At 37.9% G+C, this 17,652-nt stretch overlaps 1 protein-coding gene across 2 annotated transcripts in view; it reads right to left on the reverse strand.

Moving 5' to 3' along the window:
• RBM25 (RNA binding motif protein 25) overlaps positions 1-16,331 on the reverse strand; it is a 48,238-nt gene extending 31,907 nt beyond the window's left edge. The window contains exons 1-5 of one of the 2 annotated variants that reach the window (XM_045564426.1): positions 16,146-16,331; positions 8,496-8,612; positions 8,263-8,383; positions 2,725-2,774; positions 675-842 (exon numbers count right to left, since the gene is read on the reverse strand). In XM_045564426.1, the coding sequence (XP_045420382.1) occupies positions 675-842; positions 2,725-2,774; positions 8,263-8,383; positions 8,496-8,537 (381 nt within the window). In that variant the 5' untranslated portion in view covers positions 8,538-8,612; positions 16,146-16,331. The remainder of the gene's footprint in view (positions 1-674; positions 843-2,724; positions 2,775-8,262; positions 8,384-8,495; positions 8,613-16,145) is intronic. The other variant, XM_045564436.1, reaches the window with a different exon arrangement.
• Positions 16,332-17,652: the final 1,321 nt, after the last annotated feature.

The raw sequence follows: 17,652 nt of genomic DNA on the forward strand, positions 1-17,652 counted from the left end.
CGAGGCAGGAGGATCGCTTGAGGTCAGGAGTTCAAGACCAGCCTGAGCAAGAGTGAGACACTGTCTCTACTAAAAATAGAAAGAAATGATTTGGACAGCTAAAAATCTATACAGAAAAAATTAGCCAGCCATGGTGGCGCATGCCTGTAGTCCCAGCGACTCGGGAGGCTGAGGCAGAAGAACTGCTTGAGCCCAGGAGTTTGAGGTTGCTGTGAGCTAGGCTGATGCCACGGCACTCTAGCCCGGGCAACACAGCAAGACTCTGTCTCCAAAAAAAAAAAAAGAAAGTATATATGTATTAATTAGCAATATTATATCAGTCTTAAATGTCTTCAGTGTGGTAATGGCATTGTGACTACGTAGGAGATTGTCCTTAATCTTAAGGAAAACACAAAGGATTCAGAGGTGAAATGTTACCTTGCAACTTACTCTCAAATTATTCAGCAAAAATAAAAGTGTGTTTGGTATACGTGTGTATATAGAGATAAGGTAAATGTACTAAAATATGTTCACTGATGAGTCTAGGTAAATACAAGTGTGTTTACCTTTTTTACAGGATTGAAATTTTTCAAATAAAAAGTTCAGAGAAAATAATCATTCAGAGTCCTCTTTCTGCTTTTCCTACATTTGAAATTTACAATAAAAAATTTTTTAATGAGAACAGTTTAACTTACCGCTAGTAGCTGTCTTATAAGCATGTCTGAGGCTTTCTCAGAAATATTGCCAACAAAAACCGTAGTGGTGGGACCACAATTTTCATCATTTTCTTTAGTCTTTAAGCCTGGATGATCCTTTCTTGCTCCCAAATGCTTTCCAACCATGGACACAGTAGGTACTAAGACCTAGGTGATAAAAGGCAATAAAATTTATCAAGCAATTAAATTTCCTATCTTATAACGCAACATTAGGTTAAAACATCAATTTTAAAGTAGTAAACATATAGCATATAAATTTAAGCTTCTGCATTCTTGCACATTTAATCTAAAGCTCCTAAAACACATAGCACATTTCATTAATCTAAACTTACTCATGACAAGTAAACTTGCAATACTATTACCAGATTAACTTTATTCTAAAAACAAAACTTGAAAAGGCAAATAAAAATAACTAAGACAATTTTAAGACATAATTTTTAAATTTTAAGACATCATAAACCATTTAAAACTCTCAACTATATCCAGGAAGTTTTTTCACAACTGTACTCTCAGCATCAGTATAAAAAATTTCAATTATCCCTGCTAATCCTCTGGCAGACTATTCAAACACCCCTTAGCACTCTCCCCATTTATATTTTGCCTTTCTTCAGTTATTTATGTTCCTATCTTATTTTCCCTTTATAGCTTTCAAGTTCCCAGAGGAAGATTGCTGTACTTGACACCAAATTCAACAAAACACCCTCACCAGGCACTGAATAAACAGTGGTGAACTAAGGGAGCTGCTCCAACCCCAAATTCTACCTTTTCCTATCCTGAAATAAAAGGAGTAAGAGTACCTGTCCCAGGAAGGCTTTTCAAAATAGCCCAGCTATGGGTGTCCAATGCAAGAAAAACTGGATTCCCCTTGGGCTGCAGAACTAAATCTTAGTAGTCTGCCTCGCAGCAGATTCCCATTTACCCATGTAGTTCCCCTCTCCCTTTTACTATGAATAACATTCCCCTCCCTTTTCAAAACCCACAGATATTTTTAAAAAGTTGAGGAAGTAATGAGATCTACCCTCCCTCATAGAATTCCAAATGAAGACTATTATAGCATGTAACTCAAAGAAAATTTCTGGCTAAACACAAGTTAAGAGAGTTATTATTATTCATGCACCAGCATTCTTTAAAAGATGCTTGCAGTGTTCAGAAGCTCTGATAAATGCGGACAATTAAGATTCAGGACCTAAGAATGAAAAATAGAACACTTCAGGAGAACGCTTCAGTAAAGCTTTATAAAGCTTGAAAACATCATACTTAAGGATAGAAAAGACTACAGATGAAAATATTAATAGCTTTGAGAGGGCTAAAAATTAGGGAGGTGGGAGCAGAAAGGTACTCAACACAAATTTCATTGCAAAATTTAAATTTTTCCAAGAATCATTCCTACATTCTTTCAGGAGACTAGAAAGATCATTCTTCCATCTCCCAGGACCAAGATAAGATGAGGAAATGATAAAAGAGCCAAAGTCCTGTAATCCTAGCACTGTGGGAGGCCGAGCGAGGCAGGAGGCTCTTTTGAACTCAGGAGTTTGAGACCAGCCTGAGGAAGTGAGACCCCTGTCTCAATTGAAAATATAAAAAATTAGCCAGGTGTTGTGGCTTGTGCCTATAGTTCCAGCTACTTAGGAGGCTGAGGCAGGAAGACTGGTTGAGCCCAGGAATTTGAGATTGCAGTGAGCTATGATGATGCCACTGCACTCCAGCCAAGGCAATAGAGGAAGACTACGTATGTATGTATGTATAAATAAATAAATAAGCCAAAGTCCTAAATCTGTAATAATAAATATATAAAGGACTAAGAGTAAAAAATCATAAAATTATCTAGGGAGCATACTTTAGGGGCAATTGCATATATGCACAGCTGAGTGAAAACGATACTTATTCACACAAGTGGTGTAAAATGCATGGGTGCTCTCACTCTCGTTTTTCTTTTAAACATTTGTAAATAATTTACTTATCAAGTTGTTTAGCTTTCAAAGCACTAGCACTACCATAACTTTTAATTCCTCCTTTAAATTATACTCACAGTTGGAGCAGGAGCCATAATGCTCATTGGTACAGGAATCATTGGGGTTCCTAAAAAACAAAAAAGCATAATGAGTCTTAAGAATAGCATTATAGGCCAGGCGCAGTGGCTCACGCCTGTAATCCTAGCACTCTGGGAGGCCAAGGTGGGTGGATGGCTCGAGGTCAGGAGTTCGAGACCAGCCTGAGCAAGACCCTGTCTCTACTAAAAATAGAAATAAATTATCTGGCCAACTAAAAATATATATGTAGAAAAAAAATTAGCCGGGCATGGTGGCACATGTGTGTAGTCCCAGCTACTCGGGAGGCTGAGGCAGTAGGATCGCTTAAGCCCAGGAGTTTGAGGTTGCTGTAAGTTAGGCTGACGCCACAGCACTCTAGCCAGGGCAACAGAGTGAGACTCTGTCTCAAAAAAAAATAATAATAATAATAATAATAATAAAATAGAAAAAAAATAGCATTATAAATAACTGTATTCTACAAGAACTACATACAAATAAGTATCCTCACTCATAGATAACGGAAGTGCAAATCTAGGACAAATGAAAATATTGATGAATAATGTCTTGCTTTCAAAAGCAACATGGTATCAGGTCAACCTACATAAACTGGCCGGGCGCGGTGGCTCACGCCTGTAATCCTAGCCCTCTGGGAGGCCGAGGCGGGTGGATGGCTCGAGGTCAGGAGTTCGAGACCAGCCTGAGCGAGACCCTGTCTCTACTAAAAATAGAAATAAATTATCTGGCCAACTAAAAATATATATGTAGAAAAAAAATTAGCCGGGCATGGTGGCGCATGCGTGTAGTCCCAGCTACTCGGGAGGCTGAGGCAGTAGGATCTCTTAAGCCCAGGAGTTTGAGGTTGCTGTGAGCTAGGCTGATGCCACGGCACTCACTCTAGCCCGGGCAACAAAGTGACACTCTGTCTCAAAAAAAAAAAAAAAAAACATAAACTTACAAAAACCCCTATTCTGAAAGCAAAACAGCTACCACAACATGCTTTTGGCTTAAGGAATAATAAAATTCTGGACAGTGATCCATTCATGTTTATATGGTTCAGTGATCCTCAAAACCAGCACTTTTCACAAACACATACAGGTTTACTTTATGGGTGAACAATGGAATTAATGAATCCTTTACAAGTAAAAATACATTGTACAACATGGTTGACTACAGTTAACAATGTACTATAGTCTTCAAAATTGCCAAGATTAGATTTTTAAGTGTTTGCACTAAAAAAAAAAAGCATGTGAAGTAAAGTATATGTAAATTAGCTCAATTTAGTCAGTCCACAATGCATATGTATTTCAAAACAACATGTACACAACAAATATATACAATTTTGTCACATAAAGTAAAAGCAAGTCCTTTGAAGTTTTTTTTAAGTATTAAATGAGAAATTAATCTGAAAACCTAAGAATCCTGTTATTCCAGACTCTTTCACAAAAAAATGAAAATCATGCAAAAACTGAGATCAACAGCCAGATGTGGCAGCTGTATCCTGATGCCTGTATTCTGATGCTTTGAGAGGCCGAGGAGAGAGAATCACATGAGGCCAGGAGTTCAAGACCAGCCTGGGCAATATAGTGAAGACTTTGTCTACAAACACACACGCACTCACACACGCGCACACGCACATGCACACGCACACACACACAAATAGCTGGGGCACAGTGGCCCACACCTGTAGTTCTAGCTACCTGGGGAGGCTGAAAGGGGAGGATCACTTGAGCCTAGGAGTTGGAGGATACAGTGAGCTATAATTATGCAACTACACTCCAGCCTGGACAACAGAGCAAGACCCTGTCTCTAATTTAACAAAAAAAAAAAAAAGGGTCACATCGGTAATCTCAGCCACTATCAAAGAGGAAACCAATCTCTTAAGACAAGCATCTGCTGCTCTGAATAACTCATTCTGAGGGTTTAGGAGCTGTCAATGGGCTACTTACCACTGACAACTTAGGGGTATTTGCTTTCAACTGCATTGTTTACTAATTAATAGCTTTGGGTACTTCCTTATTTACAAAACTAAGGACAAAACTGTATTATTTGAGAACTGAGGAAAAGGTTGCGATGAAAGAAAAATTAAACATTTCACTACATTCCGAACATAAATTATTAAATGCTTCCAAATATCTTAAGGTCTGAAATTACCTTTTGGTTCAAATTTAATAACAATTTAAGATTATTTACCATCTAAGACTGGTAACAAATTCTGAAACATTTAATACTATCCGTTTATTTTCTTTTTTGTTTTTTGAGACAGAGTCTCACTCTGTCGCCTGGGTAGAGTGCAGTGGTGTCATCATAGCTCACTGCAACCTCAAACTCCTGGACTCCTGGGGTCAAGCGATCCTGTTGCCTCAGCCTCCCAAGTAGGTGGGACTACAGGCTCTCGCCACCATGTCCAGCTAATTTTTCCATTTTTAGTAGACACAGGGCTCTCCTCTTGTTCAGGCTGGTCTCCAACTCCTGGCCTCAAGCAATTCTCCTGCCTCAGACTCCTAGAGTGCTAGGATTACAGGTGTGAGCCTCAGCGCCAGGCCCCTTTATTTTCTGATAATTCATTTAACATAATTTCAGTTTTCACATTATGATTTTTAAAAGGTACGAATCAAGATTCCTATCAATATGGATACAGCAAACTGCAAAACAGAAAAAAGAGACTTCAAAATCAAATTAGGGTTCAATTCTTGGTTGTATCAACTTTTAGTTATGCAACCTTGGGCAAGCACTTTAACCCCAGTTTCAGTTTCCTCAATTCTATTTCCTCAAAGTGCTTGTGAAATCGAGATAATTTAATGTGAACCCACTTAAAACTAAATCAAGTTGTATCTAAATTTTTCACCTTAACTTTACAAAACAAAAACACTCCATTTATCAACTGTAATCTATGTGTAAACTTTCTGTTAAAGAAAACATTCACAAAACGACATCTTGAAAAAAATTTTTCCCTTTACAGTTACTCAAAGTTTAACAATATCTTTCCTACTCTAACTTACTAATTTCATGCTATTGCACAGAATTGACACTGAAAAATACACTGCTTCATTTAAGATCTATGCATGCTGAAGTGGAAAAAAGCAAAGTGCACAAAATGTGAACAGTATGAAACCATTTGAGTTTTTTCAAAAAATAAGTGGGAAAAGAGTAAATATAAGCAAACATATTAGAAAGCGCATAGCATATCTCTGGAGAGAGACACACTAGAAACTGATAAGAAAGGCAGCCTTTGGAGAAGGTAACTAAGGAATGCTAGGGGCAAACTTTTTTCTGTATATATGTATTGCTTTTTAAGGAAAAATAATGACTATTTCTCAAATTTATTTTGTAATTTAATGTATACTGTCATCACCACATGTTATCTCAGAGTTCACTTAACTGTACTCAGAGGCAAAAGAAGAAAACTATACACGAAGACTAGTATTGAGGTTTTGAATTATTACAGTGGTTTAGCATACAACTGATGCTGTACACAGAAAGCAGACAGTGACTGAGCTGGAACTGAAGCCAAATTTATCAGCCAGGTAAAGTATGTTTTCCTAAACAGAAATGGTATTGTATGCTTTTACAAATGGAGTCAGAATTATAACAGCATTATCACACTGTGAATAAATGCCCACGTTAGTATGCCATCACTCAAACAAGCAACAAAAAATACTAAAAAACTCATTTTAGGGTCTATCAACCCATATTAAAAGATAAGAGCTGGGTGTGGTGGCTCACAACTGTAATCCTAGCACTTTGGAAGGCCAAGGTGGGAGAATTGCTTGAGGTCTGGAGTTCAAGGCCGGCTTGAGCAACATAGCAAGACCCCTTCTCTACAAAAAATAGAAAAATTAACCAGGCATGGTAGCATGCTCCTGTAGTCCCAGCCACTCGGGAGGATGAGGCGGGAGGATCATTTCAGCCCAGGAGTTTGAGGTTGCAGTGAGCTATGATGATGCCACTGCCCTCACGTCCAGGCAACAGAGCAAGATCTTGTCTCCCCACCCCCAGTCCTGCTCACCAAAAAAAACAAGAACAAAAACAAAAACAAAAAAGATACATAGAGAGTAAGTACCCTTGAGAGAAACATATCCCACTTATCCCAATAACATTCATCTTTAAGTGTCACACTTAGTATTTTTTCTTTAAAAATTCAAAGAAATTTAAAATTTTTTCTATAAACCCAACGTATTGGTAAGGAAATTAAAGCACAGATTTTTCCATTTCTCACCTCTCCTGATTTTGTATAAGTGATTAAGCTTTACTTCAAATCCCTTAAATTTCTTCACAAAGAAATAGAAAGTAAACTATCTTCCCTATAACTCCTACAACACCTGGGCTTTGCTTCATGGTTATAGTAAGGTCTATCAACAGATCTGCACTGAGAATAAAAACATATAAATAAAATCAGGCTATATGGATGAAAGAAAAAAATTGATGCCCAAATGAACACTTTCCTTCTATAGTTATTATTCTGTTTGATTGCTGATAGCTACTTTATTCAGTTTTCTGCTAACATTGTTTTCTCAACCTACCCTTCAGCAGCATTTAGTCTACTTATGGTCCATTATGGAGCAGCTAAGTTACTGTTTAAAATTCTTTAACTGTTACATGGGATAATAAACCAATAGTAAACTTTTACAACACTCTTCTGGTAGCAAATGATAACAAATACACATCCATGATTATCTAGAAACACAAAGTAGCACTGATATAAGTATAAATGTTTAAAAGTATTTGTAAAAAACTGCATTTGACTCCACAATACATATGTAATTATTGATTTTTAAAATTATGATTTTCCCCCAAATTCTTGTTTGTTTGTTTGTTTATTTAGCTAGTCAAATTTAGCAGTGGTAGGTTGTGTACCAACTTTAGTGACACTAATGTTAGTAACTTCTGGTAATCCACTACCATCGGACCAGCCTCCCCCAAATTTTCGAAGTTTAAAATGATATTCCACAAAAACTGTCATGTTTATCTTGTGGCTTTTCAGACCACAAGTATGGAAGGTCCCCAAAGCTGAGCCTACATCAGTAAACTGCCTACTTCAAAATTAAGGAGTAGTAGAATCTAAAAGACACGGCCAGGCACAGTGGCTCATGCCTATAATATTAGCACTCTAGGAGGGCTGAGGCAGGAGGATTGTTTGAGCTCAAGAGTTCAAGTGCAGCCTAAGCAAAAGTGAGACCCTGACTCTACTAAAAAAGAAAAATTAGCCAGGTGTCATGGTGTGCACCTATAGTCCCAGCTACTAGGAAGGCTGAGGCAGGAGGATGTGCTCAAACCCAGGAGTTTGAGGTTGCAGTGAGCTATGATGGCCCCACTGCACTCTACCTGGGGTGACAGAGCAAGACTCTTGTCAAAAACTAAATAATAAATAATAAAAAATTAAAAATAAAAATAAAATAATAAAAAAATGAGAATCCATCATTTCCAGAGTGATGCTGAGAGACATCTTTAATACTAACACAGTCACATACATAAAATTTTCCTAAAGTAGTACCATAATGAGAAAAGTACAAGACAAAAAACAGTATCAATAAACTTACCTGGAGGTACAGGTGGAGGAAAGCCAGGAAACTGTGGGGGTGGGATCCCTGGTGGGAGTGCTGGGATTCCCATGGGAGGGCGATTCAAATGAGGGGGAAAAGACATTCTTACTGCAGCGGTCTAAAGAAAAAAATCATGACAAATCATTTTATTTGAAAACTTCACAACTTGATATGCCTGGTTTGTTTGCCTTCATTTTTAGAGTATCTGCAAAATTCTAAAGTTTTCTTACCCAAAGGAGTTGGCAAAGACCCTCTTTTCTCTGTCTGTCCATTGAGAATTTTTAAAACTTAGATCTTTTCTAAAATAAGTTGCCAAAATGTACACGATCTAAGTTCAGGATAGACTCCTACAATCATGTGGGAATACATATAAAGGAAGAAAAAAATTTTGAGGTTCAGTTAATATCCAAAAATTAAATACCATACATCAACGAATCTTTTTAAACCAAACTCAGAATCCAGAGGGTATCTAACAGGTTTTTTTTTTTTTAAGTGTTCTGATGCATTTATTTTTTAAATACCAGTCAGCACCCTGAAAACTAAATTTACAAGGTTACACAGTATTTGTTGATTCAATCTTGGCCAGTTCCTAAAGGACAAATGTGTCTGTAAACTACACACCTGGGAGGGAAAAACTGTTGACATCAGGTCACACAGTAACAACTCAAATATAAAGAGAACATACAACTTTTGACAATAAGAAGTCGTAATTTTTCTTAAACTTAAAAGTAAACCTCTTAACAATTCTTGAATCAAATTTAAGAATCAGAAGCTAACATTTGATTTTTAAAGATGTAAGAACATATTTAACTGTTCTGTTTAGTTTATAACATTAAACGAAAATGTCCTTTAGCTAAATGAACAGAAGTATTTAAAATTTTTCCTCCATCAAAATTTTATTTTTGTTGACATATTTAAACATCCAGAAATATCGGAAAAAGCAGAAAACAATGTTAGGATGTCCTAGTAGGGTTCTGTGCACCAATTTAAAAAAAAAGCAGCTGGGCACAGTGGCTTATGCCTGTAATCCCAGCAATTTAGGAGACTGAAGCAGAGGACTACATGAGGCCAGGAGTTCGAGACCAGCCTGGGCAACAACAGCTAGACCTCATCTCTATGAAAAAATTTAAAAATTAGCCAGGCATGGTGGCACATGCCTACAGTCCCAGGTACTCAGGAGGCTGAGGCAGGAGGATCACTCTTGAGCCCAGGAGTTTGAGGCTGAATTTCCAACTGAGTTATGATGATGCCACTGCACTCTAACCCAGGCAACAAAGAAAGACCTTGTCTCAAAAAACAAAACAAACAAAAAAGTAGCCAAAATAAGTGGGATGATTCCCCTATCACTGATCCCTCTAAATTTAGTGATTTGATAAATAGGAGATGTATCTGTTGGGACAGCAGGAAAAATTCCCAACCCATAAATGAAATTCCCCTGCTCTGCAAGTGAAGTCTAGAGTTGATAAAAGCTATTTTAAAATTTTTTCCTCTACTATTTTCTCTCTTTCATGTTTTATAATTGTTTTACTCACCCTTCAGAAGAGACGAAATAAAAAGTGCAAGTTTTCCACTTCCTTGCTCCCTAACCCCCATAGTTTGGTATATATTGCTGTGTTCTTCTAAATATCTTTCCATACATAAAAACTAATATATGATAATTTGTGGTTTTTTTACAAGGTAATCATGATATGTTGTCACGTGAATTTCTCCATCATCACTGACATCTCTTCATGTCCGTTCATAAAATGTTATTCCAGTTTTTGTAATGTAGTAAATTATTACAATACAGACATAAAACATTAATAGTTGGCTTCACTTTTTAGGTCTTACAAATAATGTTGAACATTCTTGGACTTATTAGGCACATAACCAGTCGTACGCATCTGTGCAGGCAATTCTACAATACAGATTAGTACTGTATGTATGTATCTACACTTTACCTCCAAATCATCTCCCAAAACTGGTGTACAAATTTATATTCCCACCACCCATACATAGGTATGCCCTTTCCTCACCTTCACTGGAAGAAATCAGTGTTAAACTCACAACAATATAAGTAAAAATGCTGTTATTTCAATTTACATTTCCCTTATCACTACTGAGGTTGAGTATCTTTTTACCTGTGTATTAAACATTTCCTTAAAACAGAAAAGCAAGACCTTCGTGCTCCAAGTGTTCTTCCTCCAACTGTTCCTTTGACTTAGTAATTAGGATAAAACAATATTCTATAAAATCTAAACTTCAACTTCAGAAAATACAGTATACTTAAAATATTTAGAAAACTCTACAGGTAAAGGAATTCCTGGGATGATTTCATGTACTTAACAAATAAGGGACTGGAAACGCTTTAAAATATTAGGTAGGTATCAGCATATATTAACACAGGGAAAACATAAGATTAAAAAATTGTAAATGTGTTGAGTTTTTAAATAATCTTTTCATAATACTCTTGCCCCAAAACAAAAATAAGTATTCCAGAGGGTGTATCTCCTTTTTAAACAGAGAAGGCTACTGTCCTACTTACAGAAGCTCTTGTATTATTATAATACTCTATCTCAGCAGTTTCTTAGGAGGGCAGTTGATTTTAATACCTGTTGAATAAATAAATTGATTAATGAATCAATCAGTAAACAAACTCTGAGGACCTCAATAAACAAATGTATTAAGCTACCTCATGTTGGGTACTATGCTAGCAATGGTCCTGTGCCTAGCCTTACAATGGTCATAAGATTGGGGCATGAATCAAGAATTGGGCATGAATTCATCTTTAGAACCACTTTTTCCCCACTAGTATAAAATATAAATAATATTTAAAAAGTAAAACTCTATATTATGGGATATTCCTTTTTTTCCCTTTTAGATAACGGCCCCTCCTACAGAAATTCAGAGAACAAACATTTCTGGTGATCTTTCATAATTTTTTTTTTTAAACAGGGTGTCTTTTTTATTTTGTTGAGATACGGTCTCACTCTGTTGCCCAGTCTAGAGTGCAGTGATGTCACTGTGTAGCTCACTGCAACCTCAAACTCCTGGGCTCAAGCCATCCTCCTGCCTCAGCCTCCCAAGCAGCTGGGACTACCGGTACATGCCACTGTGTCTGGCCAATTTTTCTATTTTTATTAGAGATGGGGTCTCACTCTTGCTCAGGGTGTTATCAAACTCCTGAGCTAAAGCGATTCTCCTGCCTCTGCCTCCCAGAGTGCTAGGATTACAGGTTTTAGCCACCTTGCCCAGCCAACCTTTGATAAATATTAATATCACTTAACACAGAACTGTACATTAAAATAAGCAGTTTTAGAAAATGAAAGTATCAACTACTTATTTCAACATACAGTTTTATGTTTTGCCATGTGAAAATGATTGAGAGTAAACTTTTATAACCAATGAGCAAAGCCTATCAGTTGTTACCTACAGATGATAAATAAAATAAATTATAATATTCTTATGATAATAATTCATACAGACATTGAATTTGGTAGATACTTTGTGGAAAAACAAAGCAGGGAAGAGAGCTAGGGAGTGGTTTATTTTAAATATGGTGATCAGGCCTCACCACGAAGGTGAAGATTTCAAAGATTTGAAAGAGGCTGAGGCAGGAAGTTCTATTCCTATCTGGGGAGAAGAACTTTACAAGCAAAGGAAACAACAAATACAAAGAGACAGTGAGGTGGGCATGGTGTGTTTGCAGGAGGACCAGCAAGGCCAACAGTATGACTTGAGCAGAACAAATGAGGAAAGTCAAGTATAAATATTGAGTGTTATCTGGGGAGGATATTCAGAGAGTGTAGGGCTTTTAACACACTGTGAAGATTTTGGTTTTTACTCTGAATAAGATGGAAAACATTTGAAAGTGTGTGTTGTTTTTTTTTTTACTTGATTTACATTTTAATAGTATCACTGGCCACTGATTTAAGACTGGAAGGAAACAAGATGGAAGCTAAGAGACTATTGTCATAATCCAGGTAGATGAGATGGTGGCCTGGAATAGGAGGTAGTGATGAAAGTGGAATCAAGTTGTTGGATTCCTGATATATTTTGAAGGTAGCCAATAGGATTTGCTGAGGAATTGCATGTGAACTTTAAGGAAAAACAGAGATGAAGAGTTATTTTATTAGCACTAAAATCATTTAAGTAGCATTTTTAAAAATATTAAAAGTGTTTTACTTTTGGAAGGTTCAATGCACCTTGATCTGCTAAGTATGAAACTTTATGGTCCGAAACAACAAAAATGAATACCTATGATGGAAGTGTTCCCCATCTCTAGGGTGGTGGTGGTCAAGCAGGGTGTATGCATTTGTTAAAACTCATTGAAATTAAAATGGATGCATTTTATTGTATGTAAATTTTATCTCAATAAATCTGGGCAAAAAAAGGGAAATAAATCATTTACCTCTACTATCCAACATATACATGCACTTTGCTTTTCTCTTTTCCACTTTTTTCTCTGTGTTCTTTCAAACCATTCTTTTTTTGCACTCCTGAGGAATACCATAGATATACAAAATACAGCAAAATACTGCTTACAAGCATTTCTCTATTGCAGACTTATCCAGATAGAAACAAGGTATTTCACCCAGGATAGATTTCTAGATTAGCTCTCCATCATCAGTACATTGCGCGCCTAATTACTGGTAAAAATGAACTCATAGATTCCCCTAAGCACACACTCACACACAACTCATTCATTCATTCAGTAAACATCTACTTGCAATTATGAGCCAAGTCTGCAGAATTATTCCAGAATTATTTTGTTCCATTCCCAAAGAAGAACAGGAACTGCTTAATTAACAAAATTATTTCTTTTACTGTAAAGCTTTTCAGAAGCATGAAAATACTCAAAGGTCTCCAAAAAGGGAGCTGATCTGAGAGATTTCCACATTGTTACTTCACCATTTTCACAACGATTAAAAAACAACATTATCTACAAAGAAAAATTAGTGGTTGCCCGGAACTGCCATAGAACAGAGTGACTTGCAAACAAGCAGGAAGGATCCCTTTGGGGTAGTGGGTACACAACTCTGTACATTTACAAGTGAATTTTATATGTGAACTACACCTTCGTAAAGCTGCTTTTTTAAAAAGTTGGTTATCATCCTGCAGGAGCTGGATTTTATGAAGAAATAAAATTTTAAAATGTGATATCAATTCAGGACAACTGGCAAAATCTAAGACCTGTAGATTAGGTCTTAGACCTGTATCAATGTTAATTTCCTGATTTTGATCATTGTACTATCCTTAAACAAGAGATGTGCTAGTTTTTAGGTAACACACTTAACTGGGTTAAGGGGCATCATGTCTGCAACTTTCTACCAAAACATTTCAGAAGAAAACTGTAGAAAGAGGATTAAGCAAATTGGCAAGATGTTAACATTTGAGGAATCTGGGTGAAAGATATTTCAGAATTTTTTGTACTAGTCTTGCAACTTTTTTGTAAATTTAAAATTATGTCAAAATAAAAAATTTTTTAAAAGTAATAATTCTGGGAATTATTGTGGAAATATTCTTCCCTTTATTTTTTGCACATTTCAAATTTTAAAAAAAGGAAGAGAAGCTATTTAAGAAGCTTTAAGGAATCAAACCCCCTTTCAAGAATGGCAGTGGTAGTATTGGAAAAGACAATCAAAATTTTAAGAGTATACAGAACATTTCTGCACAGATGTTAAGATTCATCAATTACTTTTGCCTCCAAAGCTACAAAATAATCAAAATAATTTTGCTCCAAATCATGTATAAATGAGAAAAGTAAATTGCTAATTTGTTTGTGGACAGAAAGGTAACTTAACTTGAAAATTCCAAATTCCTATTAGGTCTGAAGTAGCTACCCAATGTTAACATAGACCAATTTTATTAAAAAATACATCCACCAGGCTAAGCAAGATCAAGACCCTGTCTCTACAAAGAGTTGAAAAATTAGCTGGGTGTGGCACACGCCTGTAGTCCCAGCTACTGGAGAGGCTGAGGCAGGAGGATGGCTGGAGCCCAGGAGTTTGAGGTTGCAGTGAGCTATGATGATGCCACTGCAATCTAGCCCAGGTGACAGAGTGACCCTGTCTGGGGAGGCGGGGATATATACGTATATATATATATGTCTATCTCTAGAGCCTCAACACAGTGGAATAAAAAGACAACAAACCACAAAATACTTAGTCAAAACCATTATTAATACATGGTGCCTATATTCAACAGTGGGACATTTTTTTCCTAAAAATCTTTTGGTACTCTTCAGGGGGTGGGGAGAAGAATCCACTTTTGCAACCAAAAAGAGAAAATGTGGTAACTCCAAAAAGATGATTTAATAAAAATATCTTAATAAAAATGTAATAAAACATTTTTATTTACAACAGTCTTCATCATACATTCTCATTTAAATTCCCAAATTACCTGGTGTAGATTTTTATTATTCTTTTTACAAATGAAGAAGCTAACAAGTCCAAAGGCACACAACTAGTAGGTGGAGACTCCAAGGTCCCCACTACTCAGAAATTAGCAAATCAAAGGCTGTTTTCACCGTAACAAAATGCCTCTTGCTAGTAATAACGTATCAATAAGAAAGGAACTTCTCAAGGACTCAATTTTAATTTTGTTTACAAAAGCCTATTCAGAATATACAGGTTCTTGCACTTCACTGAAAATTCTTAAATAACAAATATTAATATGGACTTAATCACTTACTATATGTTACCTGGATACCGCACTAAGGATTTTACATAGGTTTTTCTCAATTAATCCCAACCCCAATAACCTATAAAGTGGACACTATTATAATCCTAGTTTTACAGGCGAAGAAAACCAATGTCTTAAGAAAAATTAAATTAATTAGAATATTATAATATCTACTTGAATCACGAGGAACTGATGACCAACTGAATGGCTTTCTAGTCCTCTGAATGTTTTTAGAAATAACTTTTAAAAAATGAGAGGTCCAAAGACAATACAAAATTGTTTATACACTACTGCCAACTACCTAAGACACAGTACTTCACACTAGAGCAGTCTGGTGCAAGAGAAGTCCAATCTCTTCCCTCCTTTTGGTCGACTCCACTTTGCCCAGTATCAAAAATGGCATTTCCATGGCAATATAAATCCATACTACATAACTTCAAAATAATCTTCATACTCCTAGATCTATTTTGAAAACGTTATTTAAAAAGCAATATTGAAAACCAAAGAAAAAAGAAGTAACATTTCAACGAGCTTAGTAATCGCCTAGAATGAATGGCGATATTACTGCATCCTCCAATGCGGAAAGGGGGCAGGACGACAATGCTCATCACAATCTTAAGCAGGCCAAGAGAGTGCTAAGAAAGGTAGGCATCAGCTACATGGGGATGGGGGGAGCAGTTCACTTGGTGGCGGGCTGTAGATGACCAAGAGGAAGGGAAAGAAATCCGTTGGTGGCCAGCACCTCGCTAAAAAGGGTGGGTGCAGGCTGACTTCAAGGCAGAGCCTGTGACGAGTGTGTCCGAGGCCCGGAAAATTTACCGTGGGGTTCCACAGGCTCGGGTAAGTAAGGGGCTTTAGGAAAAGGCTCCCCAGATGCAAGGCAATCGTGTTCAGGTTAACGTGGAGCCCAGAAAAGGCCGAGACGAGACGATTCACTCCGTGGCGGAACGTGGAAGGAAAAAGGAAAGTGGGCGACAATGCAAAGAGGAAAGCTCAGGCAGTAGGTTCGGCCTCCACGGGCTCCGGCTGGGCCCACCGGTTTTTGAGGCCTTAGAGAGGCGAAGAAACCCCAAGCCTCGTGCCCGACCCCTCCCCCATCCTACCCCCCCCACCCCACCCCACCCCGGCCCTTTGGCAGCCACCCCGGCTTTTTCTCCTCCCCTAGTAGAGGTACCCGGTATCCCGGTTTCCACACGCGTTCAGAGGCGTGAACTCACCCGCCGCTGAGGAAACAGTACTGTGTTCGTGGTCTTCTGTGATCCAGGTTACGAGTGGGCTCCACCGGTTCGAGGTTTCTGCGCGCCGCTCGCCCGGGAGACTGGTTCCGAAGCGCCTACTCGCACAGGCCGCAAACACAGCCGCGCTGCGCGGGGAGCTTCTGGAGGTCTTCCTCTTGCCCGGCGTGCACTGCGGCCGGGGGCGTGGAGCGGAGGACCATAGAGAAGAACGTATATAGATAGTCTCCGCTGTTGGCTCCAAGCGGAGACGAATAACCATAGAGAAGGAGCGCCCAGTGGGGACTAGAAAGGCTCGAACTGTAAATTACGACCCACCCTGCCATTTTTGATTGGAGCCAATTGAATCTTGTGACTACGCGACGCCATCTTGAGGTCAAGGTTCTGGCTGGGCACGGCTCGAGGGTTAGAGGATTTCTCACTTTCCGTAGTTTTTCAGGGATCAGAACCTTGTTGTGTGATTCATTGGCGTTCGAGGAACTGATAACTGGGCCCGACCCACAACCTCAGTAGAAAACCCAAGTGCTAATTTTTGCGTAGAAAACAACTACTCTTGATAACAAGGAATAACTGGCAAAGGCTGTGGTGGTTTTGTAGAGTGTGCACATACAGAAAAACTGATGCGCTCTAGCAGGGCGAAAGAGGTGGCCAGATGTTTGAAAACGTAAGAAGGCCTGTAAGACAGTTTAACACAGCATTCATTCTGTAATGTAAACATGCTAAAAGAACTTCGCTTATTAGTGGAAATGAATAGAACTAATCACGAATTATTATTGTCAGCGGAAAAGAAATCAAACTCTGTAAAGTAATTTTAAGGAGATTTATTTTGAGCCAAATTTGAGGATCATGACCCGGAGTCACGCCTAAGAGGCCTTGAGCAAGTGGACTCGCTGCGGCTGGGTTACAGTTTGGTTTTACATATTTCAGGAGACAGAGGTTATATGTAAAGTTATAAATCAATACGTGGGACTCATACATTGGTTTGGCCCAAAAAGGTGGGCCATCTCGAAGCGGGGACTTGTAAGTTATAGGTGGGTGTAAAGATTTTTTGGCTTGTAATTGGTTAAAGACAGGAAGTTTTGTCTAAAGGCTTGGAATGTTTTAACATAGTTGTTGTTTATCAGAGATAAGCCACCGGACATAGATTTGTTGTGTAAATTGAGGGCCTGTAGGTTTGTCTTGTATACCCTTAGTCTTGTTAATGGTTACAACGGATGTCCCCAAGAAGGGAGAGGGCCTGACCTCCCTCCTCCTGGCAGGCAATTTAGTTTTAGGATATTCTTTTGGCCACGAGAGCTGGGGGGGGGTGGGGGGGGTGAGCCTTAACATTTTATTTTAGTTCACATTATTATATTAGATCAATTTATGTACCTTATAGGCAATATCTATTTATATGCCTTTGCTTCCCAACTGCTTGCTTCTCGGAAAGCTTATAATTTATTCAGTATAAAGTTATTGCCTCCCTGAGTACCTGACGCTGTGCTAAGTG

The sequence above is a fragment of the Lemur catta genome, chromosome 1 (genome assembly GCF_020740605.2).
Source record: "Lemur catta isolate mLemCat1 chromosome 1, mLemCat1.pri, whole genome shotgun sequence".
NCBI classification, from domain to species: Eukaryota; Metazoa; Chordata; class Mammalia; order Primates; family Lemuridae; genus Lemur; species Lemur catta.